Below are 26,235 nucleotides of genomic sequence, written 5' to 3' on the forward strand. Positions count from 1 at the left end.
ATCGAGGAACGGTAGAAAATATTGTGACAGGCTGGGGAGCAGAACAAACGATTCAGGCAAGGACAAAAATCATGGGGGAAAAAAACAAGCGCGGCCGCGAAATTGAAATAGACCATGCTGTGTTAATTAGTAACATGATTCAGGAATGCAGCTGGCACACTGCGCGCCACTGCTATCTCCAGGGACCCAAACGCCATGGGAGTGAACGTTTAAAGGAAAGGCGGGACATGCACCCGTCTTTGGCCATTTGAGTGCTTTCATTATTGAAAGCCACACGCAAAGGCCAATGGAATGTATGGGAGTTAACAGACCCACACGGAGAAGTCTCTGGGAAGTTTGGAGTGCTTACAAGAAGCCTCCCCCAAAAGAACTCAGAGAGAAACCGCCTCCAGTTTGGTGCAATTGTCTTTCATTTTCACGGGCAACAAAAGTTTATCTAGAGCTTTCCAGTTTCTCTGAATGGACACTAACTGTTCAGAATCAAACCCCCAGCAGCAGAGCATACATGAGAAATGCTACAAGGAAGCAGTAGGTAAGATTAACAGGAGAACGAAAGAAAGTAAAACATTCAATGCAGGAACAACTAACAGAGAAAATGTTCAAATATTTATATTAAACACCTCGCACAATACAAGCGTATTCACTCCTGAAACTAATACAAATTGCAGAGTGCATTATGCTTTTCCACAACCCAAAACGCACATATGGTTGGAGCAGAAAAGCCACACAATATGCTGGGAATAACAAAGAGAGGAGGAAGGAATCGCAGAAGATAAGACCAGTGTGTGAAGGTGGATTTAATCAACAGTAGAGGAAATGAAAGAAGAGGATGAGACAAAGAGCGGAGTGGAATAATGAGAGACTTACAAAGAGGAAGGAAGGAGAGAAGATGAAGATGGAAGAAAGGTGGGAAAAGGCGGCAGCAAGGTGTTGATGTCAAAAAAGTGACAAAACTGGATAGAAGCTTAAGTAATGGTACAGGAGTCACAATTTGAGAAGATTTGGAGAATTGGAGGCGATAAAATACGTCAATGGATAAACAAAGGAAAAGTGATAAATGGACAAATGAGAAAAACCAAGAAGTGTTTTAGAAATCAGGCAAAAAGCATAAAAAGTTAAGTCTATGATGAAACATGTCTGCTGCCATCACAGATGGTACAGTTTGGTCTGCCACCATGTCTGCCTCTATAGACTGTGAAGCTGCTTAAACTATTCAATGTGCCTACAGACAGACTGCATTTAAAATCAGGTGCAGAAACAAACCTTTGGCAGGGCAAAAACCACTGACGTAGTATGTGTGCTGCCCTCGCTTGCTTTGTGAATCTTTGCAGTTCTTCGGTACACATCTCGGTAGATACCATGCACAGAGGCTGTTATTGCTGCACACAGTAGGGAGCAATTCAATGGAACATTGCTTAGGATGACGCACTTGTACATATGCGTGTATAGTGTTAGTATGAGTTAAGGTGTCATAAGTGTATTACTGAACTCCCTCTCGCTAGCTGAATAACAATAGTTGAATAACTGAACACAAAGCATTAACCTTAGGTGTGTAATGCAAGAGAACAGGATAAAATCTTACAGTCTCTAAATTGCACCAACTGCAATCCTAGGCTCAAATCCCAGCTTCTCCACTTTACGAACTGTGTGATTCACAGCCCATTGCTTTACTTCGGGAGGTATCATTTTCTTTAACCTTCCAGTTTGAGGGCATATGGAAGTAATTCAGTACATGATCGGTGAGGTACAAAAACTCACTTGTATATGGTTATTATAAATTAATCATGCTATATATTTAATAATAATATAGGAGATATAAATAGAGAACATGGCAAACATACATGTTCGGTAACTCGTGGCAACGTCGATAAGGCATGGGCAGGGCTTTAAGTGGGCCAGGTCTCACCGGTGCTGATCACAGGCAGTTTTTTTAAAGGGGGCCTCAAAACGGGTCTCTATTGGGCTCCGTTTTGTGCCCTGGCACAGGCAGTCCATTTTTTTACAGACAACAGTGATAGCAGGTGCATCATGTGCGCGTGCTCACACTGCTCACTTCTCACTAGTGGAGAAGTTATGGCATGATGTCATGCCAGGTGAGCCTTGTAGGAGAAGGGAAATCCTTTAAAGAGAGTCATTTTCTCTCCGGATTTCCCTTCTCTTTTTGAAACTCAGGAGCAGCAACATTGTCTTGGTGTCACCAGGGCTTTAAGTGGAAGCTATTTAAATATTATATACAAGCCATAGTTGCTGCTTATTTATTTTATGCAACTAACAACCATTGACAAATCCAATAGTCCTGATTTGTTGTAGGTATGATGTTACTTGTTGTATCATATATCTGGATGCAATGACAGAAACAGCAAAATACAAGTCGGGCGGCACACTGTGCTAAGCAGATTTTTAGCTTACGTGTTTTTAAACCACGCCCTTAATTACATTAGCCACACCCCCTTTGAGAGACACCCCCCCCCCCCCCCAGTTTTTTCATCCCTCTAAAAGCCGTGGCCTTGGGGTATTCTTGAACATTTAATGTTTAAACAAATCACGTAAAGTACATGTTACTCAGTTCTGTCATATTATCGTATATACTTGAGACACTGAGAAATTCTGAAAATATACATGTTTTAATGTTAAAGTCTTTAATCATATTTTTTCATGATATTTGTTCCATGATTTATGTTTTTTGATGGCTCTGTTCGTGCTTGGCTCTTAGACTCAAGGCAGGCCTTGCTAGCCTCACCCTAGGATGCCTAACACCTCCCCAAAAAAGTAGTGTACTACGCCCTTGAGTAGCTGGATGCATCTAAAGGCAGTAGACTAGAGTAAGCGATGTCGGTGCACTGAACCAGCAGCCAGTTTGGGAGCGGCGGGATGAGGTTGTGTAAAAGTATTCGTCTAAGTTCTCATAACCTCTCGCTGCAGCTCAAGAACTGTTATTTTAATGCGAGGGGTGCTCGCATGATTGGGGGCAGGGGGTGTTCCACAGTCCAGGAATATGTCACTCCTGAGTCTAAACCAAGGTAAAGCGCCACAATGCCTGCGCATGTGCAGAAGAACGTTCACCACGTGAGCCCCGCCACCGATCCGCCTCGCAGGCAGATTCAAAAGTGCTGGGTTGTGGTTTTAAGACGGTGCTCACGGCGACATCCCCCTTATTGTGTGCTGACGTCACTGCAGTATAAGCGGCTCGTTCAGGCGGGAACGCGAGATCCCCCAGTGTTTTAATGAGACCTGCAGCGCAGTACCCGCGTCAGTAATCGTCTAGTCGGCATGTTGATGATGCCGCAGTGGTATTTATAGGATTTAAAAGATTACAGGGTTATTTTTGCATTTTCGCAATTGTGCATTTCATCAAAGTACAAAACATCCCCACTTTGAAGTGCACCGGGTACAGACGCGTTAGGACGAGCCCCAGACGTCTGCAAAGACCTCACGGAGGAACGAACCAGGTCTGCGGAAGGAGCAGGATTCTTGACTGAGGCTTCCAAGCGCTAGGGCTCGGTGGAGATGTATTCATTCACATAGCTCACATAGGGAATATTCAACTCTGAGAAAAATGAAGTATTATCAGGGAATATGACTGTATTGCAGCTTTATTCAGTAATTTTTCATTTCTCAGGGGAAGCTCAGGGTTCAAGCTGGAACCCTCTGGGAACGCAGAATTAACAACCCAGCGTCCGCGCAGTGGTAACGAGGCTCCATGAAATTGGAATTAATAAAAGCGCAAAGAGAAAAGCGCAAAGAGAGTGTAACAGCCACAGAGTGAGAATGTGAAAGAAGAGAGCAAAAAAGAATGGAAAGAAAGATGGAAGGAAATACAAAACAGGAGGGAAAGTAGGTTGGAGGGAACGAAAGAAAAAAGCCACAACTGTTTCCAATTAACGCGAGACGCGGGCGCAATAATTGTCAACAGATGGCACTGATGCTCGCTCTCATAAGCCGTAGGCCGTGGGCGGATGCAAAGGTGGGACATGCACCCGCCTTTGCCCAATTGCGTGCTGTCTTTCTTAGAAAGACACATGCAAAGGGCAATAGCGTGTGAGCAAAAAAAAAAAAACACACGCACGAGCGTGTGGTCCGAGTTGGAAACCCTTACAAAAAGCCTCGCCGAGCAGCGCATGCGTGCTGGCTTAGGCGAGACCTAAAAAAGGAGCTGCACTAATCTCTGAGACAGAACATACCTGTTAAACTGCTGTTGCCTGCCTGTGGTCTATCTGTCTCAGTTTCCTGCTTTATTCTTGCTTCAATAGCATAGGATTTGAACTCGGTTATTTCAAATTGTCCACATCTGATTTAATTTGGTTTTAATTTTCAATTTAAAAAAATTAAAACACTTCCTTTTACATATATTAGTGTGTAAAATCACATTTTGGAAAGAAGGTGTGTTCTTTAAAAAGTGTTTTGGGATCTCGAACATAGAGAGATTTTACAGTTATGAAATCAAACAGGAGCCTGAGCTGGAGAACATGCTAAAATAAATAGTTTACCTTTGACAAAACATTAACTCCAAATATATAGAACAAATATTCACAGTAACAGTTCTGCTTTTATCCAACTGCTTTTTTCTTCCACACCAATTCCTACCATTTTAAACATTGCTGTTCGATCAGACAGCTCATATCCCACTACCAGGTATCATCAGACACCTGTGTTATACAGCCTGCTCTGGCCAGTCTATTCTGATCCATTCCTTTGACGGATCTTCTCATTCCAGCCACCAGACCCACATTGTCAGCAGTTATTCATCGGTTGACATGACTGAGGTGTAAACACGTGTTCATATAACAATATTAACGAACATAGACTGCCAAACATACCTGTGAGACACAAGGAAAGTGTTGGACATGAAGGTTTTGTCATTGGTGGTCTTCTGGACCTCCTCCAGGAGCACATCTCCCATGGTGCATTGCAGCAAACGTGGAACCTCCTCATTTCTTTCACCATCAAACATGCCATAGAGCACATCAACACCTTCTGCAAAATCATTCACTGCCAAGGATGACACACAGAGTCTGCAGAAGTTAACAGCAGAATAAAAAGGAGAACAGCAAGGAAAATGTTAATTCCAACGTGCCCTCGTTTCAAGTAAAAGTTGGAAAATACAAGTTACTACTTTTGTGCTTTGGTAATCCCAACCACATTAGACAAACTGAAATCACTCTGGGTGGTCTGTCCAGAGCAGACGTGAAAAAAAAGGCAATAGTTTGTCTCCATTTATGCAGCCAGGGTCTGAAACAATGTACCTGTAGCCATCAGGACTGCCCCAACTCTGCTCCAATTTAGGAAAGAGCCAAGAATACACCTCTTTAAAGAAAAACACTGAATCACAATAGAGTAATTATTCACCTCCACATTGAAAACCCAACTCCTCACCCGCCAAATCACTCATTTACTGCACCTATGCTTTTTACCATGTACAGGGCTCCCCTACCTTTTGGCTTGGTACATGCTATGCAAATATCACACATATATACAGTATCTTGAAAAATGTATTGTACCAATATGAAAAATGCACATTATAAATAACACCACAGTGAAACCTCTTTCGGTCCTGTTTGACGTTGAGGGAAATCATGTTTTTAAATAACATAACAACTCGTGATATGTGGAACCCAGGTGGGCTTTGGAGGTAACAGTTGGAGGGATACAGCTGTCAAAAGATAGGCAGCAAAGAGTCTGTGTTGCGCAACATGACCTTGTTAGACTGAGCGTGTCTTGTCCCACGATCAGGCAGTCCAGGGGCCAGATCTATGTGGACATCCGGGCATTTAAAAAGGGAGTGAAAGTGGCCTCTCCGCATGGGGCGGCTTTAGCGGTGCGGTTGCGCCTGATCCAGTTTAAATACCTTCATAGGGCCAACTTTACACGGAAGCGTCTGTGGAAGACAGGGCTGATTGCCTCACCGGAGTGCCTTAGATGTCATCGGGAGGAGGGTACGCTAGTGCATACAGCTTGGCAATGTCTTTCCCTAGATCGTTTTTGGAGGGGGGTACACACTTGTTTATTGGAAGTTCTGGGGTGGGACCTCCCCCGCTCACCGAAGCTTGCCTTATTACATTTTTTTTTTTTTTTTAATTTTTATTATTCAGCAGTGTCAGAAGTACAAACAAAGAAACACAAGTTGACATATAAGCCAAACTTAAATCCAAATCTAACTCATAAATCAAAAATAATTACAATTAATTTACACAAATCATCGCTATTCACAGCCAATCGGTAATCGGTGCCCATAATTGCTCTCCAAATAACTTTCTTCTATGCCCCTTCAATTTAGACAGAGCAGTTTCCATATGGTATAGAGCAAGAAGCCTAGATCTCCATTCAGAAAAGGAAGGTGGATCCGGGCTTAACCACTTAGTAGTAATAGAAAGTCGCATCACAGCCATACACAAAAATAAAAAGCCCCTTTGTGGTAGCGGCCTACTAATTAATGAATCAAACTCGATACCAAACAACACTAGGCCCGGATTAAGAACTACACAAATTTCTAAGGAGGAATTCAGAAAAAATTGTAGTTCGCCTAGGAAGTGAGCCAATGATGAACACAAAAAAAACATATGTGCAGAATCCGCTGCGTTCTCGCCACAGCGCGCACATTTATCACCCTTTCCAACCTTCCATTTTGCAAGCTTGGCTGGAGTATAATAGAGATCGAAAACTGACATGAAACACTGACTCTTTAAACTCCCAGAAAACAAAATAGTGCTTGCCAATTCTAATGACTCCTGCAAGTCTATATTCTGAATCCCAAGCTTTCCTTCCCATTTTAATTCCTGACTTTGAAGATCATCCAACTGGCCATGAATAACTTCTTTATATATTTGTGACAGATTCACCTTACGTATTAAAACCTTGAGTATATGAATTCCCTCGAGTGAGCATATACCGTCTGTGATGGCTTTATCTACATAACTACGCAACTGTAAATATTTAAAGAAGCCCCCCTTTCCCAAATCAAATTTCTCCCTCAATAAAACATATGGCATTATTTGACCATGATCACTTATGTCACCCAGAGTCCAGATACCAGCCGCCCGCCATTTCCGAGCGACGGAGTCCATTAGGACAGAAGACATAGCCCCGGGTAGACCAAGCGGCGTGTAGCCATTAACTTTGTTTATTTTGCACAGCAGACATATCTTTTTCCATACGAAAAAAAGCTGCTGCCACAGTTTTAAATCTAGTTTTCTTGTAATAACTGGGCTCAATAACCCTAACTAATAAATGCCGTGCTTCGAAACCCAAAACTAGTTCAAATATAGAGGGAAAAACAGCCGAATCCAGACTTGCCCTTTCTCCATAAATCAAAATTCGACAATGTTGTAACATTGAGATATAATAGTATAAACGAAAATTAGGGCTAGCCCACCCCCCTCGACTAACGGGCATATAAAGCCACTTCAAGGCCTTTCTAGCCCTTTTAGAGCTCCATAAAAACCGAGAGCAGAGTCTTTCTATGCGCACAAACAAAGAGTTAGGAAAAAGTAACGGAATCGCCCGAAATATATAAAGAAACTTTGGAAAAATCAACATTTTGATAACATTACTTCTTCCATAAAGTGATAAATGCAGATGGTCCAGTCTCTCCAAGATCTTATCAGAGTCTGATATAATAGGGTCTGCATTCAAAGCTGGAATATCCTCCACTTTTGCTGAAATTCTGATGCCCAAATACACCGCCTCATCGACTATTCTAATATCAACTGGGCGTCCCTTTTCAGAATGTAAAATTTGAGTCTTGGCTAAGTTTAGCTTATAGCCTGAATACCTTGCAAAGTCATTCGTCAGGATCTCAATTCTATCTAGCGCACGAACAACGTCACTAGTCAGAACTGCTATATCATCAGCATAGGCTAAGACTTTCGCCTCATGTAGCTGAGGTTTAACAGGAACAATTAATATATCATGTTCCAGTTTATAAATCAGAGGTTCTAAATAGAGAGCAAAGAGCACGGGCGAACAAGGGCATCCTTGTCGTGTGCCCCTCAGCACTTTAAACTCCTCTGATTGTACCCCTGAGACCCTTACAACAGCAGCCGGATTTTTATACATAGTCTGTATAGCCCTTACAAAATCATGGGGAAATCCCTTCCATTCGAGCACTGACCACAAGTAGGCCCAGGAGACCCTGTCGAACGCCTTTTCGGCATTCAACAGGGCCACCACGGCCCGTGACCCAGTTGCCTGCGCCCAATCTAGAAGAGATATAACCCGACTAATATGATCTATGGTGCCACGTCCGGCAATAAAACCATGCTGGCGTGGTGAGACAATTGAGGTTATGACTTTCGACATTCTCCTAGCAAGGAGCTTTGAATAGATTTTGCTGTCTGCATTTATTAACGAAATAGGTCGATATGATCCTAATTGCAGCCCATCCTTCCCCTTTTTTTTGAATACCATAATGCTCGTTTTGGACCACGAATCCGGCGGAAAACCATTGAAGGCATTTTGCAGCAACATCAACAATTCTGCCCCCAGCACCTCCCAAAACCTCCTATAAAATTCCAAAGGTACTCTATCCAGGCCCATCGCCTTGCCGCACGGAAGCGAAAAAATAGTGGCCTGAACTTCTTCTAACATAATTGGCACAACCAAGGTATCTCTTAATTCTTCTGACAGAGAGGAAGGGACAATCCCAGCTAGATAACTCTCCGCCTTATCGGTTGCCTCATACTGATACAGATTCTCGTAGAATATACGAAAAGCTTTCCTCACGCCTGGCGAAGTTACCTGAACTACGTCCTGCGTATCTCTAACCTTGAGAATTTTATTCTGTAACTCTCTTTGTCGAAGTCGATTGGCTAGAACCTTACCAGACTGCTCACCATACTCGTAACATTCTCTTTTGTACAGCTGAAACTTAGCAGCCACCTCTTCAGCAAACTGTTGGTATATAACGGATCTATTAATAGCTAACCTTCTCAATGTCTCCGTCAGATCTGCTCCTTCTTTAATATTCTTGTCCAACTCCCGTTCGATGTTACTTAGATCTCTAATACGATTGTCTAACTCTACCTTAATCTTTTTCCGCTTATGGGCGGCATAACTAAGAGTCTCACCCCTAAGTCCCGCCTTAAATGAATCCCATACAATAGCTACAGAGGCAGAGTTCCTATTTATCTCAAAAAACCTTGATATCCAATCCTTAATATGTCTGCAATACTCCAAATCCAGCAATATTTTCCTGTCAAAAGTCCACTCAAAATTTCGTAAGATAATTGTATCAAGCTCAATGTTTAAAACTATGGGATTATGGTCCGAAATAAACCTAGGCAAGGTAGAAATCCTTGCATTTTCAAGCAGGGAATAAGATACAAAAAAATAGTCCAAACGTACCAATTTTTTGTGGGGAACTGAAAAAAACGTATATCCTGGCTGAGTAATATTAAGTTCCGTCCATGCATCAACTAAGCCTTGATCAGAAACCAAACTTCGCAGACTTTTAAACACTCTAGGCTTCCTTCCAAAATAGGACTGGTTACCTTTGACATCAAACCCCGTATTTAAATGTATATTCAGGTCCCCACAAATTATAAACGGTTGCGACCAAGTAGACAGTTCTATTTTGATTTTTTCAAAAAATTCAGATTCATCTAGGTTAGGACCATAAACTGTGCAAATTGTAAGCTTTCTACTGTTGACAATAACTTCGACAATTGCCCAACGCCCCCATTTATCCTCCTTTTGATTCGTAACCGTCAGTAGCCCTTTCTTAGATAAGATAGCGACCCCCCTTAAATTAACTGACTGCCGAGAGCAAACTACCAAATCCATACCAAGGCCCCTTAGCCAACCCCTGTTTATCCATGCAATGTGCGTCTCTTGTAAACACACAACATCCCAAGACATGGCCTGCACTATCCTAGCCAAAACCCTTCTTTTATTGGAGTCATTTAAACCGCATATGTTAAGAGAGCAGATTGTAAATTTAGTCATTTAAGCTACTATAAGCTTTTCCCGGGTGACCCACTTCTTTTCTCAAAATACTCTCCCCGCTTCCATACAATGTCTCTTGTCTGACTGGAGCTCGTAATTACTAATAACATAGAATTACCAAATAACAAAATTGCAAGACTCCCTCCAGACCAATGCAAAAAGTACACCTCCACTGCTGAATTTTTTATCACCAACCCTACCCTGCTACCCCTCCAACCCCCCACCCAGTGCCACCGCCCCCAAACCCCCCAACTCCATCCCAAAGACCTCCCCCACCCCAACCGCTTACCAACCCCATGAGGCATTGGGAACAAATCCCTTGTGATGTAGAGTCGGACACCCACGCCTCCCACTCCCCTCATCTGCACTCTTCACTCTCTCAACAAATCAAGTTTACAGGATTAATTTCCTTCCATTACTCAAACAGACTTTGCCTCATGTTTCTCTGATGGCCAAGCAAAAGAAAAAAAAAAAAGAAAAAGGTAGAATCAGTACAATCACAAATAACAAACTATAATGTCTATAGTGTCTGTAGAAACTGTTTGGCCGACAATTCATCAAAAAACATCATTGTCCGTCCCTTGTCCACAATTTTCAATTTTGACGGGTTCTGTAGGAAGACTTGAACACCTTTATCCTGAAATTGTGGGATCAGCTGTCGCATTACAAGTGATGGAGGGAATAGGCGGCAACATATATAAACGCCATTTATTTTTATTGGGCCTTACTCTAGCAAAATGGGACATAGCCAGGGCGTGGAAGGCACCGAGGCCCCCTATAGTGGCAGCATGGAAGAATGGTTTGGATTTCTGCATGGGCCGGGAAAAGCCAATTTTGTCGCCAGGAGGTGCCCCCAAAAACATTTTAAAATTTGGAAAAGGTGGGCAGATTACCGGGGACTATTCCTGGAGCCGGTTCCAGCTGCGCAGGACACGCACTCGTAGAGCCAAATATTGCACGGAGAAGATTCAGGGAGTGGGGTGGGGTGAGGAACTCCGGTTGATAGCATTACTGCAGTATTCAAATGGTTTTTGTCAGACAGTGGGTGTATGGTGCGATCGGGGGGTGGGGTTGGGAGGGGGGGGGGGAGTTTGATTTTATTGTATTTCCCTCCATGTTCCTTTCCTGGGGCATTATTATTGAAAATGTCAAGTACAACATTGTATGCTTTGATTGTGCAGATGCTCCTGGGTTACAGGGCCCTGCTATTTATGTGGAATTTGACAAATAAAATTTGTTTAAAAAAAAAAAAAGGGAGTGAAAGGGGTCTTACTTGTGAACCCCTCCCTGTAGGTCATGCACTAATCGTAGCATGCACGAAAGAAGAGGGCAATGGTTGAAGATGGGTGAATGATTAATCACCCAACTATACATGCATTTCAGCATCCTTATTCAAGCCAAGTGTCACTGTCTTGAATTTGAGAAGGAGTTTGCTTTCTCTTCTGAGTTTCAGTTCACGATCTCCCCCTCTTTTTGCTGGGTGAACTATTTCCAGGCCAAAGAAGGTAAAGTCTTTCTGATGTGGATGCAAGAGGTGAAAGTGCTTTGTCAGGGGGTTGCCCGTGATGTGTTTGTGTATATTCCGGTAGTGTTCTTGTATCTGGGTTCGTAGTGGTCGAATTGTACTCCCAATGTATGGGCTTTTGCAGGGACAGAACATAACAGTCCGTGAATTTACTGTTGCAGTCAATCCATTATGTTATCTTGAATTGTTTTTCTTGGGTCATGTTGACTGTTGTGGTTTTGCTGATGCTGAGTTTGCATATGCTGCAATTCCTACATGTATGGAAGCCAGGTGGTCTAGCCAGGAATGTTGTAGTGGGCTTTCTTTTATTTTCAAATTCCGATTTACATAGCAGGCTCTTTAGGTTCGGAGCTCTTCTAAAAGTCATTTCTGGCTGGTGCTTGAGGTGATCATTGAGGCTGGGCATGCCCTCTTCTTTCGTGCATGCTACGCTTAGTGCATGACCTACAGGGAGGGGTTCACACGTAAGACCCCTTTCACTCCCTTTTTAATGCCGGGATATCCACATAGATCTGGCCCCTGGACTGCCTGATCGTGGGACAAGATACGCTCAGTCTAACAAGGTCATGTTGCACAACACAGACTCTTTGCTGTCAGCTCCCTTGACCTGACTCTAGTCACACCTCAGACCCCCAGGACCCACCGTAGCAATCCATATATAGACACAATAACCCCCTTCCCCCCGTAAACCACCCACCGTAGCAATATGGCATGTGCCTTTTTGTCACGATCCTAACTGACTTCTTGAACATGATACACACTGAGTTCTTTCCCAACATGGCGCCCGCCAATTTGAAACGCTTTCCATATGACATGATGACATAATAAACACCTGTGACCTCCTATGCAACTCTTTCCCCATTCAAAGATGGCGTCTGAAGTCAGACTTTGCGCGTCACGCTCTGCCACCGTATAACATCAGTTCCCATCACAGCATTCTGCTATAGTATGCCCCTGAATACTGTGTAAAAGCCCCCCCCCCCCCGAGCCGCCTGCCCAGCACATTGCCAATGTGACACATGATCAGTCCACTCTTCCAAGATGGCGACCACCCATTAGGTCCGGTCTGATCTCCTGCATCCCTTGACCCAGAAATATATTGCGTCACTTCCGGTATTTAAACTACCTCCCAGGTGAGGTGCTGAATTGCTTTTTTTCCGAATACGTACCGGTGGGATTTTGCCCTAGACATGTAGGTGAGCACACGCACAGGAGGCCGATGCCTCTTCCGTCCGCTCTTACCTGCTGAGGACATAACCCAACTCCCCCGCCTTTTCCCTCAGATCGACTTAGGATCTCTATACGCTAAGACAATAAGAAGACTTAAGCTCGTTTGCCTATTCTATACGGTAAGCAACCGCTAATATCCACTCGTCACCTCACAACTTGCCTCCTCCCACACCACCAACCGCAGCTACTCGACCCCCCTCCCCCACTTTCCCAACACACACAACGTTACTTCTTGCGTTTTTCACAGATCACACCACCAGCGCCCCGCTTTACTCACACCAGTTCCCGCCGGACGCGCGCTGGGGCTGACCCGTAGCTCCTAATACTGGGTGGGGATGAGCCCTGTTCTCCAACAATTCCATTAGCCGTGTACAGACCTGTCTTTGACATGCAATCCACTTTTGCTGCCTGCTAACTAACTAAGCTACCGTGGTTCATGTTCATTTCCTCCCGAACTCAAATCGACCACTGTGGTTCCGGCAACGTAACTATACATCTCGTTAAATTCTATATGCATTGCCATGTATTTGTCACAATTGTACACATAACCTCACTCGTTTGGAACGCCGCTCTCACGTCATTCTTTCAATTACGCTTTTCGATGACCCGTATGTATGAACTCGATGCTCCACGCCGCATTGCCCAAACCCTTATCCTGCCCTCTCCCTTTACCCCTGTCTTTCATGCGCGCTACTGTTGTGCGCGTTCTTCCTCCCACCGCCTCCCTTCCACCCTGGCCTGACAATGTTTCAATCTCTTTTTTTTTAAATGTACTTTCTGCATGACAACGTTGCAATATGCATTATTTAATATAATGTCCTGGTTTTCTGAACTACCGGTATCTCTTCTACCTTGTTATCACTATGCATGTTCCCCTACACACATTCTGTTGGGCGCCACTCAATGGTTCCCATGTGGATAACACCTACTTACATACACTTTAGTCCTTTGTGTTGTTGTGTGCAAATATGTTGTGATATGCCCCATGTATTTATCTCCCATATTGTCTTTTGTATACCATCCATCGATGTCTGAATGTCAATGCTCCAATAACATGGGGCACCGACCTTGGCCTACACATGTCTATGTATTTTGTGTTAATGTACAGCCCTGAAGAAGCACCAGGCTGGATGGCAATGTAAGGGGGCGAAACATGTGTTGGCTGTTTTTCACCCTTTGCTAATCCAATACAGAATTCTTAAATCACCTTCCTATAAAGATATTTCACCATGAAACCAGCGTACTGGAATTAATCCTGAATCAGAACGACTACATAAACTTGTCCGGACATCTTTCTGGAACTACTGCGCACTTAGGGGGTTAGGGGTTTCCCCCTGTCCAGGACCAGTACTAAAAAGTAGACCTGTTCAACTTTATTCAGCAAGTAAGGAATTGGGACCCATCACCCCTTTTTTCCTCACAAATCTACACATCTGACCTTCGGTGCCAGTATATGTGCAACATACAGCCCCTCTCTGACCCTAGGATGTGGCCGTTTAAAGAGTTTTCACAGCATCACAACCTAAATCCAAAGTGTCCATTTTGATCAATACAAGAAAGTTTAGGCCAGTACACAACACGCTTGTTCCTGCCTTCTCTGACACAAAGAGAGAACTGGAAGACATGGATTCAGAAAGGGCAATTAGATTACTACATGAAATTATTTTGGTAGCGAATTTCAACAACTTGTACTCGATTAAACTTGCTAATTGTGTGCATCTGACATTACCTACGTGGATGAAGATGAGACATGGTTTTCATAATGCATTTAAGATCTAGGGAGGAAAACCAGCCGCTTCTGGGAGTTCAACGTGGTCTCCATACATTAACCCTTTCGATGCTTGTGACGGAGCGGTTCCGTCATGTGCGTCGGTCCCACTGTGCGCATGACGGAACCGCTCCGTCACGGCCCCGCCTGCGCAAGAACCCTTCAGCACAGCGCGGTAATCCGCGCCGCGCTGAAGGGGTTAAACTTTGAGTCAGCATGTAGAAAATATGTTTTACTTACATGTAATCCTAGTTTTGCATTGTAGGTTTGTTCACTCAAGTCATAAACATTCCTCCCTCCTCCACGGTTGTCAAAAATTAGAGGATCCTCACTGATAGTCATACATGTAGAAGAGAATTGCAAGCTTATCCCTCCATAGCCTAAGTCATTTCTCAACCATGAAACAGTCTTCCACTTTTAGAATGTGCTCTTGGTCTACCAGAAAGCGGTAGACCAAGCTAGTTAGGTAATAAGAACAGACTATGCAGGAAACTATTCATTTGGCTGCAGTTTGTTTCAAAGATGACATTCTGGTAAGGAGAGGTCCATGACTGTCAACAAGCTGATTAATTTGGCGTATGTCTTACGCAAGTAAAATCTCAAGACTCTCCTAACTTCAAGTGAAAGGAGAGCTCTCTCTCTGTTGAAGTAGAGGGGTTACTAACACATACCAGCTGAGAAAATGTTTGGTTTAAAGTCCAAGACTACCTTAGGTAGAAAAATAGGAAGTGCCCTCAAGGCTAATCTAATGCAATCAAAGACTGTGCAGTTCTAATGCTGACAACACTGTAAGTTCACTGACCTTCCGAGCTGATATATTTGCTATTAAAAAGATACGTTCCAGGAAGGTTGCAATAATGAGGGGTTTGTGTAGGCTCAAATGCAGGTGCCATTAACTTTGACATAACCAAATTGAGTTCCCATGGGGGAGAAGGCTGCTGCCTTGGAGGAAATGTTTTCCTTAAACCCTCCAGAAAGCTTTAACTACTGAAATCCTGAAGAATAATCTCTGGCTACATCCTTTCATGGATGACATGATGGCAGCCAGGTGACCCTTTATTGACGAAAATTGAAGAATTGATCTTGCCTAATGCAAAGGTAGGGTGTTATTGTACTTGGGACAATCATTTTGAAGGCACCAAATTACAATTTGTTTCCATTTAAAGGCACAGGAACATCTAGAGAGCTGTTAAGCTTCTTTGAGAATATTAATGCAATCTGTCTTCCCTTGCATTCTCAGCAGAAGATTATGTCTCTAGGTTAGTTACCTATGTGGTTTCAGTGACAGGTGAAGCAGGCATGGAAACCACTACTGTCACCACGGCATTGGGTTGTTTCAACTTTATCAGCACTAATGGGATCAATGGCAGTGGTAGGAAAGTGTAAATAAACCTGTAGGACCAATTGAACAAAAGGGCATTGCCCATGGATCCTGGTTCTCATACTCTTGAGGCGAAGTTTGAGCATGTTGCATTTTGACTGGTGGCAAAATGTCTTGAAAGATATCCTGCAAGACATTATTGCTTAGTGCTCATTGGTGGTTTTTGATTACGTATCTGTTTATCAGATCTGCTTAGCAGGTCTTGAGACCTTGCAGGTGTAAAGGCGGGCCTGTGTGGACAACTTCCTCGCTAGGTGCCAGTGCCAAATAACCTATGCCTCCAGACAAAAAGCAATGGATCTGGTGCCTACCTGCTTGTTTAGGTAGTGCATTATGGTCATGGTGTCTGTCCGGAGAGAACTCTGTTCATTGTTAAGGACAGAAGGAGAGTTCAGAACGAGATGGGCTGTTTTCAACTCCAGAACATTTATGTGATATAACTGCTGTTTCCCTGACCACAATCCTTGACCACACACAAATTGAAAATGGGCTCCGCATCCCGCCAGGGAATCCTACGTTACAATCTTTGAGACAACAGGTTCTAATGAAACCGTGTTCCCTTCAGGAGGATGGCTCTTTTGCACCACCATTTGAAGGGTGCCTTAGCCTGGGTGGATAGGGTAAATGTTTTCCTTCCCAGGTGAACTTTAACTGTGCACACTGATCTTCCATGCACTGTTGGAGTAGTCCCATGTGGAGACGTAGATACACTGCCTCCCACCAGAGAGGTGAACAAAGGAGAGGAAGGGGGAAATTATTGCTTACTTTGGGAACTAGATTTCCATGAAGAGGAGGCCTGCTGTTGCTGCTTTTGTTTGAGCACCTTTGATAAAAGGAGTGTTGTGCCTGCTGGAGCACTGATGGGATTGACTCCTCTGCATTTGGTATCCGTGGTCTTGGCATTTTCACTGGGATTTATAAAATCTCTTTAGCTTCCAAACTAACTGACTAACAGTTTCAGCTTCCTTCTTTATTGGCTCTAGAGCATCGTCAGTATAAGATTGAAACAGTGAAAGGAAGGTTTCGAATCTTCAATTGTGCATCCGGCTTCAAAGATGTTAACTTAGCTAAGATGGACGCCAAAAAGGGAAATGCCAATGGTAAAACTATGTCCCCACAGCCAATTCTGCAGAATTAATCACTGCACTAATGAAGTTGTTTGAAACCAATTGACCTTCGTGCATAAATTCCAGAAAGTCTTGTCTCTCTGAAGATTGTCTGCAAAGACCATCCATGACTCCCATAAAGCCCTGCCGTATCAGACCAATAAGATAGAGGTACTCACTATCTTGAATACTTTTGCTGTAGACCCACACACTTTGCCTCAATAAAAGTACTTACTTGATCCGGCGATACTGACTTTTCCAGAGCGGGAGTGTCTCTTCCTAACCACTGAAACAATGACGGAGTCTGGCTTTGGCTCTTGCTGAAGATTAAGAGGGTCTTGGTCTTAAGATCAGTATTTCTTCAATAGCCTTGAAGTCGCCGTCGTAACTATCCCTGAAGACAAACATTTCTCTTCTGTTAGCTCAGCAAAATCTGGTACCAGAGTTAGTAATGATCTTGAAGTGGCTCTCAGCAGTAGAGTTTCCATAGTTACAGAAACAGAGGTCTTATGAACCTCTACTTGAATATTCATCTTTATTGCTCCTCTAGTGTGCGTGTCCTGAAAAGTGGTGATGTCATCAACAGGTAAGGTTCGCAATAAGGAATCTGCTGGTGAATTAGGTGTGTACAAGCCTGTGGACTAATGCCCTGATAATGGAGAGATAGATAGAGATCTTCTGACTTTTTAGTTTCAGTGGTGTCAAAGGAGGGGAGTAACTGGTCGATGTGCTGGAACAGTTGGCAAAGATGGATGTGTTTGGAGAGCAAGCATCTTTCATATTAGGTCACATGGAGGTGCTTTTGTGCATCATGACTTGCTATCATGGTATGTTCAGAGTAGGATTAGGTACCTGAAAAGGGTCCTCTGCAGGGATGATCATTCTTGGCACATTTTGCAGGTCAGGGGAATAGTGGTTTTGAAAAATAGAGCTGCATAGGAGAGTCTGAAAGCCCAGCCGCAAATGAGTATCTCAACGTCAATCTTCTCAATTGGGACCCGATACATCTTGACTGCAAATTTTCAATATGTTTATTGACAACAAGGTCAATGGAGAAGGGCTTGACATTGGTGTAGTTGACGTCATATGGACTGAAACCAAGGATTTACCTGCTGGTACTTGTCCATGCAGCGTTGGCACTGCTGCTGAACTGGCCTTCAATGGCGAGCGTGTTGATGCAGAGCTGTACTTCGACATTGACCAGTGCTTGCAGGAGTGTCTGGAGTGATGGCATAGATGTTTCCTTCTCTCAATTGGGTCGTCCTTTTCAGGAGAATGTAGGATCTCAGAAGAGGAAGCCTCTTCACAGACACATATAACATTGTATGAAGGTGACAAAAAGTAAATCTGAGTGAATTTCCTCAAAAATAGAGTGAAATAAACGTAAAGTGTTCTGAGATCCTCTCAGCGCAAGCTGGAAAAAAGAACCAACTGTGAGGCAAATTGTTAGTACAGTGCATGCTGGGAGATGGAAGCCACTGGCTTCTTAAAGGAGCAGTGTAGATTTTTTTTAACCTTATGCACACTTTCCCTTTACTTTGGTCTTCTGTAACACAAGGGTCCCACAGGTTCCATTTACTAATGTGACATATTATTGAGCTAGGTGCTGCAACGTAGTCTTTGTGTTGTTTTAATGAGTTTTTCCATGTAGAACAATCCAGCAAATCTAACCTTTTTTTTAACGATTCAAATAACACCTATTTTTGCATATTTGAAGTGTCCACTCGCAGGTCTAATTGTATTAATAAAATGTTCTGGGACCGCAGATACTGGCGGGAATATTCTACGTTTATGACTATCAGTGAGGATCCTAAAAAGCAGAACATGGAAATAGTAAGGGTAAACTCAAGAGCCAGCTAGTGTCCTAGAATGGCTCAGCCATTTGGAAGGCCAATTTAAGGATTCAAGTCCCGGAAGGGATACATTTGTAAATTCTGGTGACACATATGTACAGCAACTACAGCTAGGACTCTGGTGAATGTCAAGCTGGCAAAACTCAGACCAAAGCATAAAGTCTTCATTTAGCGATGCTGAACGTACAAGTTACTTACCTTTGGTAACGTTTTATCTGGTAGAGCCTCCATGTAGCTGCAGATTCCTTACATTTGAATTTTCCAGGCGTCAGGCTGGATTCGGAAACTTTTGCTGATGACGTCGGGTAGTTCCCTTCGGCTTCGCGTGATGTCGTCGGCGTCGTTATCGCCGGTTATGACGTTGCAGTGCCTATATAGGCGCCACCCAGGCACGCGGACGTCAGTACTTTTTGTTTTTTCCATGCCAGATGCGCAGTGCCACGAAGTAACTGACGCAGTCGTGTGCAAAACTAGGGCCCTGAAAGGGGGAGTAACCCTAGCCCTACAATATTAGTCTGCAAAGCTGGGAGGCATGGGTGGGGCTCTAAGGAATCTGCAGCTAGACAGAGTTTCAGAGACTTTTAGCTGCAGATTCATTACCTTTGATTTAGATACCCAAGCCATACATCCCGGCGATGGGTTGGCGACCAATATCCTATACTAGGAAGTTCTGCCGGACCGAGTGGGCAAAATGCCTGCCCTGGCGGACCTGTTCGTCCAAGCAGTAGTGTTTTGCCATTGTGTGCAAGGATGCCCACGTTGCCTCCTGACATATGTCTTGGACTGGGACACCCTGAGCCACGGCCGTAGTCACAGTCTTTCCCCTGGTGATATGGGCTCTTAATCCCTCAGGGGGCTGCTTCCTTGCCAAGGCATAACAAATCTTGATGCAGACAATGACCTAGCGAGAGATGGTCCTTTTCTGCACTGCCCTTCCCTTCTTTGCTCCCACGTTCCCCACAAAGAGTTGGTCATCCACCCGGAACTCTTTTGTGCGGTCAAGGTAGAACTACGACACTCTTTTTGGGTCCAGTCAGTGGAGACGCTCCTCTTCCTTAGAGGGATGCGGGGGAGCAAAGAAGGTGGGCAAAGTGATGGACTGACCCAGATGGAATGGGGTTACAACCTTTGACAAAAAAGATACCCTGGTGTGAAGCATCACCTTGTCCGGAAAGGACATAAAATAAGGAGGCGAGCAAAATATTTCCTGAAACTCACTCACCTTCCAGGCAGATGTAATCGCCACGAAGAAGGCTGTTTTAATGTTCAACAGCCGGAGGGGACAATTTTGCAAAGGTTCAAAGGGTGCACACATTGGATAGGTAAGGACCAAATTAAGGTCCCACTGTGGCATAACAAAGGGCTTGGGTGGAAATAAGTGAGCTAGCCCTTTTAGAAATCTATTTACAATAGGAGATTTGAAGAGAGATGGCTGGTCAGGCAGCAGCAAAAAAGCAGACAGAGCCGAGAGATAACCCTTGAGAGTTCCCAAAGGCAGAGCCCTGCTGGGCAAGGGTTAGAATGAAGAAAAGGACAGTAGAAGAGGAGCAGAAAGAGGGTCACTTGACCTTTCTGTACAGTATGATACAAATGTCTGCCAATGGCAGTCGTATACCGTCTTAGTGGAGGGCCGCCTGGCCGCCAGAATAACATTACAGACTTCGGGAGAAAGGTCAAAAGCTATCAACTGTCGCCACTCAATCTCCACGCATGGTTGCGCAGAGTTGGCAGGTTCAGATGGAGGACCCTCCCCTGCTGCTGTGACAGCGGATCCTCCCGTAGGGTCAGCCTGATCAGAGGATCGATACTCATTTTCAGAAGCTCTGGATACCGGAGTCTCCTCGCCCAGTCCATAGCCAAAAGGATGACTTGGGCAGGGTCGCTCCTGATCTGCTTCTGAACCCTGGGCAGGAGTGGTATGGGTGGAAAGGCGTACAACAGACCTGTGCGCCATACGCAATTAAAAGCATCGCTGAGTGATAGCCTCCTTGGAAACTCCAGCGCGCAGTACCGCTGACACTGCGCATTCTCTTCAGAAGCGAACAAATCTAACCAAGGTTCTCCCCACTGCTGAAAGAGACCTTGTGCCACCTCTGACTTCTTCTTCTGCTTCAAGTGTCCCGAGGACCTCGAATGGGAGGAAGAGGACTTAGGGCTCCGTGAGCGGTCCGGCGACCTCGTCTTCTTCAATCGGGACCGTGACCTCCTCGGAGTCTTGCTTGACAGTGTTGACTGCTGGACCATGAGTAACTTCATCACCCGCTCCCTCAATGTCTTCGGAGCCATCTCCCGACAGTCCGAACACGACTTTGTATCGTGGTTACAATCGAGGCGCCACAGACATATGAGGTGGGGATCAGTGACAGATATCATGCGGGAACAAGTCCTGCATGGCTTGAAACCTGTCTTCCTCGAAGACATCCCTCGCACACGATGTCGGAAATCCCAAAAATATTCAACAAAAGTCGAGAAAAAGCCTGCCAAAAAATGGCAGAGTGGTAGCTCTTCCCAGATCGGTGCTTAACTGACGAGGAAACAAAAGAACTGACGTCTGCATGCCTGGGTGGCACCTTTACAGGCACTGCGACGTCATAACCAACGCTGACGATGCCGATGACGTCACGCAGAGCCGCATGGAACCACACGATGTCATGCTCAAGGGGTATTGCTCAGCAAAAGTTTCCGGATCCAGCTTGGCGCCTGGGAAATTCAAAGGTAAGGAATCTGAGGCTAGAAGTCTCTATCAGATATCTGGCATTTGCAATGCACTTCAAGAAGTAGAAATTCTCATCTTGTGAGTTTATGGGCACAGTGACATCCCAGCCGAACAGATGACAGTTGTTTTCCTGATGGAAAGGTTTACAATAAGTGCTCACAATTCAAGCTGGAGGAGTCTGCAAGTACCACCAACTGATTGCACTGCTTGGCGACAATTTAAAAATGCAAATAGTAAGAGTGATTCCAGCATTGGACTTAAATGATCAGATAGGAACATCTTCTCAAAGTCAGTCTTTGTAAGGGAATCTAACATCTGGGCATATCTTCATTTTCTTGGGAATTTCGAATACAAAAATATCTTTAGTTTTAGCCTAACCTGTGGCACCTATTAAAAGCAAAGACAATGAGGCCCTCTGGGTGAAGGAAATTTCTTGCTGGATGGAATTATCCTTGACTGAAAGGCTCATCATTAGAGAACTGACTCAAGTTGTCCCGTTCTGTGGAAAGGCATCAACGAAGGCAGTTTAAATTGTGCCTGTCAATGCCATATTCTTGAGATGGATCAGCCATGAGCTGTATTTGTTACTAAAAAGGCAAATGCAAGTAGGGCATTTCAGGAATGTCTGCAGATTCATGACTACAGTGCTGACTCTGAGCTTTTATCAACCGATTATCTTTAACCTTCCCTGTTCAAAGATACATGTGCTCAAACTGCTTATGTCATATAAAACCAAAATGGAAGGGATTATGGACCTTATTTAGAGTATGGAGGATGCGATACTCCATCATAGGTACATTATAGCTTATTGTACTTGTAATATAGTGGAAGAGGATATACGCCATATTTGTGACAGAGTATCCCATCTGCGAAAGTCTACATAAGGCCCAATATGTCTCTAATGCAGACCTCAAGAAATACCTGCAACTTGTTAAAATTTGAAAACAGGTATTTTTTAGATCAATCTCTCTTTCAGACGGTTGTTTTAAAAACGGTGGCTATATCTTCGTTCTTTCTCATGAGAAAAACACTGAATTTGTAACACTTTGTCCTCCGAAGGACAATTCTGAAGAATTGTTTTGCCTCAGCATCCACCATTAGCCAAACCTCTTATTATGAAAGAACAACAACAAAGGAGCAACAAAAAATATTCTGATTATGTGAATCCATTATATCCTATTCCAGTTTACAAGCTGAAGTTGTGTCCATTTCCCTTGAATAACAAGGGAAGACCTTGCTTGCATTTGAATAGGATGAACGAAAATAGCCAAGGTGTGTGCCATCTGAAAACAATTATTGTTAAATAGACAGTTAAATGTGAATGTGGAGTCAACATGTAAGGAATAGCTACTTAGCTGTAATCCTACATCTCTAAAATCGGTGTCTTCATACAATTAATCAACCTAAAATATTTATGCCTACATGCGAGATGAACAATTGTTACTTACCTGTAAACAGGTGGTTCTCCAGTATTGGTGTCTTTCATAGATTCACATGCTTGAATATTCCCCGTCGTCGGAGTGGGAGTCCCACGGTAAATAATATAGCAATATATACAGCCATAATATATATATATATATACATATACATAAGTAATCATATAAAAACAGAGATATAAGTAAGTAATAACATCAAGAATGTCCCTATATGAAATTTCCATAGAGATACATGGAAAGAGAAAAAAGACATTCGTAGTCTATCTCTGTCATTATGTTAGTCCAAACTACGGCCAATCAGGCGCCAGCTCCTCTCTAGAACCTTCTCCTCAGAGCTTCTCACCTCAGATTTTCGTAGCACCAAAGTGACCTTAGAGTGTATGAGGAGAAGAGAGCCTCTGAAGGGAGGAGGGAGGGTCGCATGTGAATCTATGAAAGACACCAATACTGGAGAACCACCTGTTTACAGGTAAGTAACAATTGTTCTTCTCCAGTATTGGGTTGTCTTTCATAGATTCACATGCTTGAATATAGAATAGCTAGCAGTAACAATCATCATTGTTTCCATGATCACAGAGCCCTGAAATTATAATGACAATCTTCTCATGCATATGACAGTACTGAATAACTGTAATTGTATAAATGCATCATATGTCAATTATAAATGGAAACAATATGGAGGCGGGAGGAAGAGGCTCACCTTATTTAAAAAGATTGCGTAGCACTGCCTGTCCTACTGCAGCGTCCTCTTCGCTTAAAGTTGCCAAGCAGTAGTGCTTAGTAAACGTGTGTCTGGTCGACCACGTAGCTGCTCTGCAGATGTGTTGCAAAGGTACTCCAGCAAATAAGGCAGTCGATGATGATACTGCCCTAGTGGAGTGCGCTCTCACTGAAGACTGTAGGGGTTTGTTTGCCTTTTGGTGGCAGAAAGCAATAGCTGCTGAAATCCATCGTGCAATGGTCGGCTTAGTAACCTGACGTCCTTTATGACAACGTCCATATGCTATAAAAAGTTGATCGGATTTTCGAAACGAACTTGCCCTACTGATGTAGAATTTTAGGCATCGCTTCACGTCCAAAGAGTGCAATCTTTGCTCTGCAGGTGTCTGAGGGTTGGCAAAGAAGGTCTTTAATATTACTGGTTCATTAATATGAAAATCAGTAGGCACCTTGGGTAGGAATGATGGATTGGTGCGTAACACTACAGCATCCGGTTTGAACTGCAGGAACGGAGGTTTGACGGTAAAAGCATGAATGTCACTGACACGACGTGAAGACGTTAATGCCAGAAGTAGTGCGACCTTCCAAGTTAGATATTTTAAGTCGGCCTTGTGAATGGGCTCGAACGGAGGTCTCATCAATTGCGCCAACACAACGTTAAGATGCCACAACGGAGGAGGGCGTCGAATTGGCGGGAATTTCCGAAACAAACCTTTAAAAAATTGGCGGCGGGCAGACTTGCTATTGGGGCTGAGAGAACAGTGGACCAGGGATGGCCTCGAGTTGGATAATGAGGACTGGCAGTCAGCGGTCTCTTCGCCTAAGGAGGTTGCGATCCCGTCGCGTCTGAGGCTGGTGCAGCTTAAAATACTGCACCGGGTGTATGTTACGGGGCCAAGGCTGGTCCACATGGGATTCTCGGAGGACGGCCTGTGCAGAAGGGGATGTGGTATGGTGGGTACTTTCCTGCACATCATCTGGGAATGTGGTGTCATTGTGGAGTTCTGGAGGAGAGTCCATGCAGTTATGGGGGAGGTGACGGGCATTGTGGTACAGCCGGAGGCGCGGTGCTGCCTCCTGAACGTCTGGGGCCCCACTGATCTCGATGAGGCGCAGACCCAATGGGTGACTCTGGGTAACATGGTAGCTAAAAGGGATATCGCGCGATTATGGGGCTCCTCGGGAACCCCTACACTGACCGCGTGGAAGGAGAACATGGATTGGAGCATGTTTAGGGAGAAGACGGTCTACTGCTCTAGAGGTCGCCCCCGGAAGTGGCATGCCATCTGGGGGCGGTGGAACCAATACAGGGGGGGAATATGTCTTGCCCCGGACCTGGAACCTCCCGAGGAACAGCTTTCCCCCTGACCTACCTTCCAGCACAGTTTGGTTTTGGTAACCGTTCTGGGCCTCTGCTGTTCCCCTTCTTCCTCCGCACACAGTCTTATACTTAGTAGATGAGTGGGGTCCTGCCTCCCCTGGGGGCTTTCGCCATGGGATTTCAATGTTTCTGCCTTGCTGGGGTTTGTTGTGTGTTTTTTCTGTGTTTATTTAAAATTGGACCTTTGCATTACTCATCGTACTGTATCTGGGACACATTACTGTATCTAACTTGCAATGCTGCCGAACCCTCGGGCTGTCGGCTGAATAGCTGTGTCCTGAATTTCGAAATAAAGGTTTTCAAAAAAAAAAAAAAAAAAAAAAAAAAAAAAATTGGCGGATTATTCTTGAGGAACAAAGGGAATTTGATCCATCCTGCCGAAAACGGGAAATTGCTGCCAAGAAAACCCGTAGGGTTGCATGAGACAAACCAGAATTAGCTAGGTGCAAGAAGAAAGGTAGTAATTGGTGCGCCGTGGAGTGTATCGGGTGGACTCCGTTAGCAACACACCAGTGGCAGAATCTTTTCCATTTGAACTTGTACGTCCTGATTGTAGAGGGTGCTCTTGCTTGGGCCAAAATATCCCTACAATCCTGCGGGATGTCTAGATGGGCGAACTCATGGTGTTCAGGTTCCAGGCCGATAAGCTCAGTGAGGAGGGATTTGGATGACAAATTCTCCCTTCGCTCATCGTGAGCAGATCTGTCCGATGTTGCAGGAGGATTGGTTGACATTGGGACATCAGAAGCAGTTCTGAGAACCACGGTTGTCGGGGCCAGCGTGGGGCTATTAGAATCAGGTGGCAAGGTTGTCTCTTCATTTTCCAAAGGACCCGAGGTATGAGGGGAATTGGAGGAAAGGCGTACGCAAATAGATTGCACCAGTTTATCAAAAGGGCATTCCCCTGCGAGCCCTTGTGGGGATGCCAGCTTGCATAATTCCGGCATTTCCGGTTCTCCAGCGTAGCAAAAAGATCCAGTTGCGGACGACCCCATATTTGGAATATCCTCTCTAGAGTGGGTTGGTGTAATTCCCACTCGTGGGTCGACGAGGAGGACCTGCTTAGGGAATCCGCTAGGATATTGGCTACTCCTGGTAGATGTACTGCTGTAATCATGATTTGATGACTGAGAGACCAGTCCCAAATTCTTTGAGCTAACCTGGACAGACTTGGGGATTT

The 26,235-nt window shown here is 44.3% G+C and overlaps 1 protein-coding gene across 1 annotated transcript in view; it reads right to left on the reverse strand.

Annotated features, from left to right (window-relative positions):
* PHLPP2 (PH domain and leucine rich repeat protein phosphatase 2) overlaps positions 1-26,235 on the reverse strand; it is a 717,402-nt gene that overhangs the window by 41,623 nt on the left and 649,544 nt on the right. Inside the window, exon 17 of the mRNA XM_085638614.1 lies at positions 4,818-5,012. Within this exon, the coding sequence (XP_085494740.1) occupies positions 4,818-5,012 (195 nt within the window). The remainder of the gene's footprint in view (positions 1-4,817; positions 5,013-26,235) is intronic.

Source organism: Triturus cristatus, chromosome 12, assembly GCF_964204655.1.
Source record: "Triturus cristatus chromosome 12, aTriCri1.1, whole genome shotgun sequence".
Classification (NCBI taxonomy): Eukaryota; Metazoa; Chordata; class Amphibia; order Caudata; family Salamandridae; genus Triturus; species Triturus cristatus.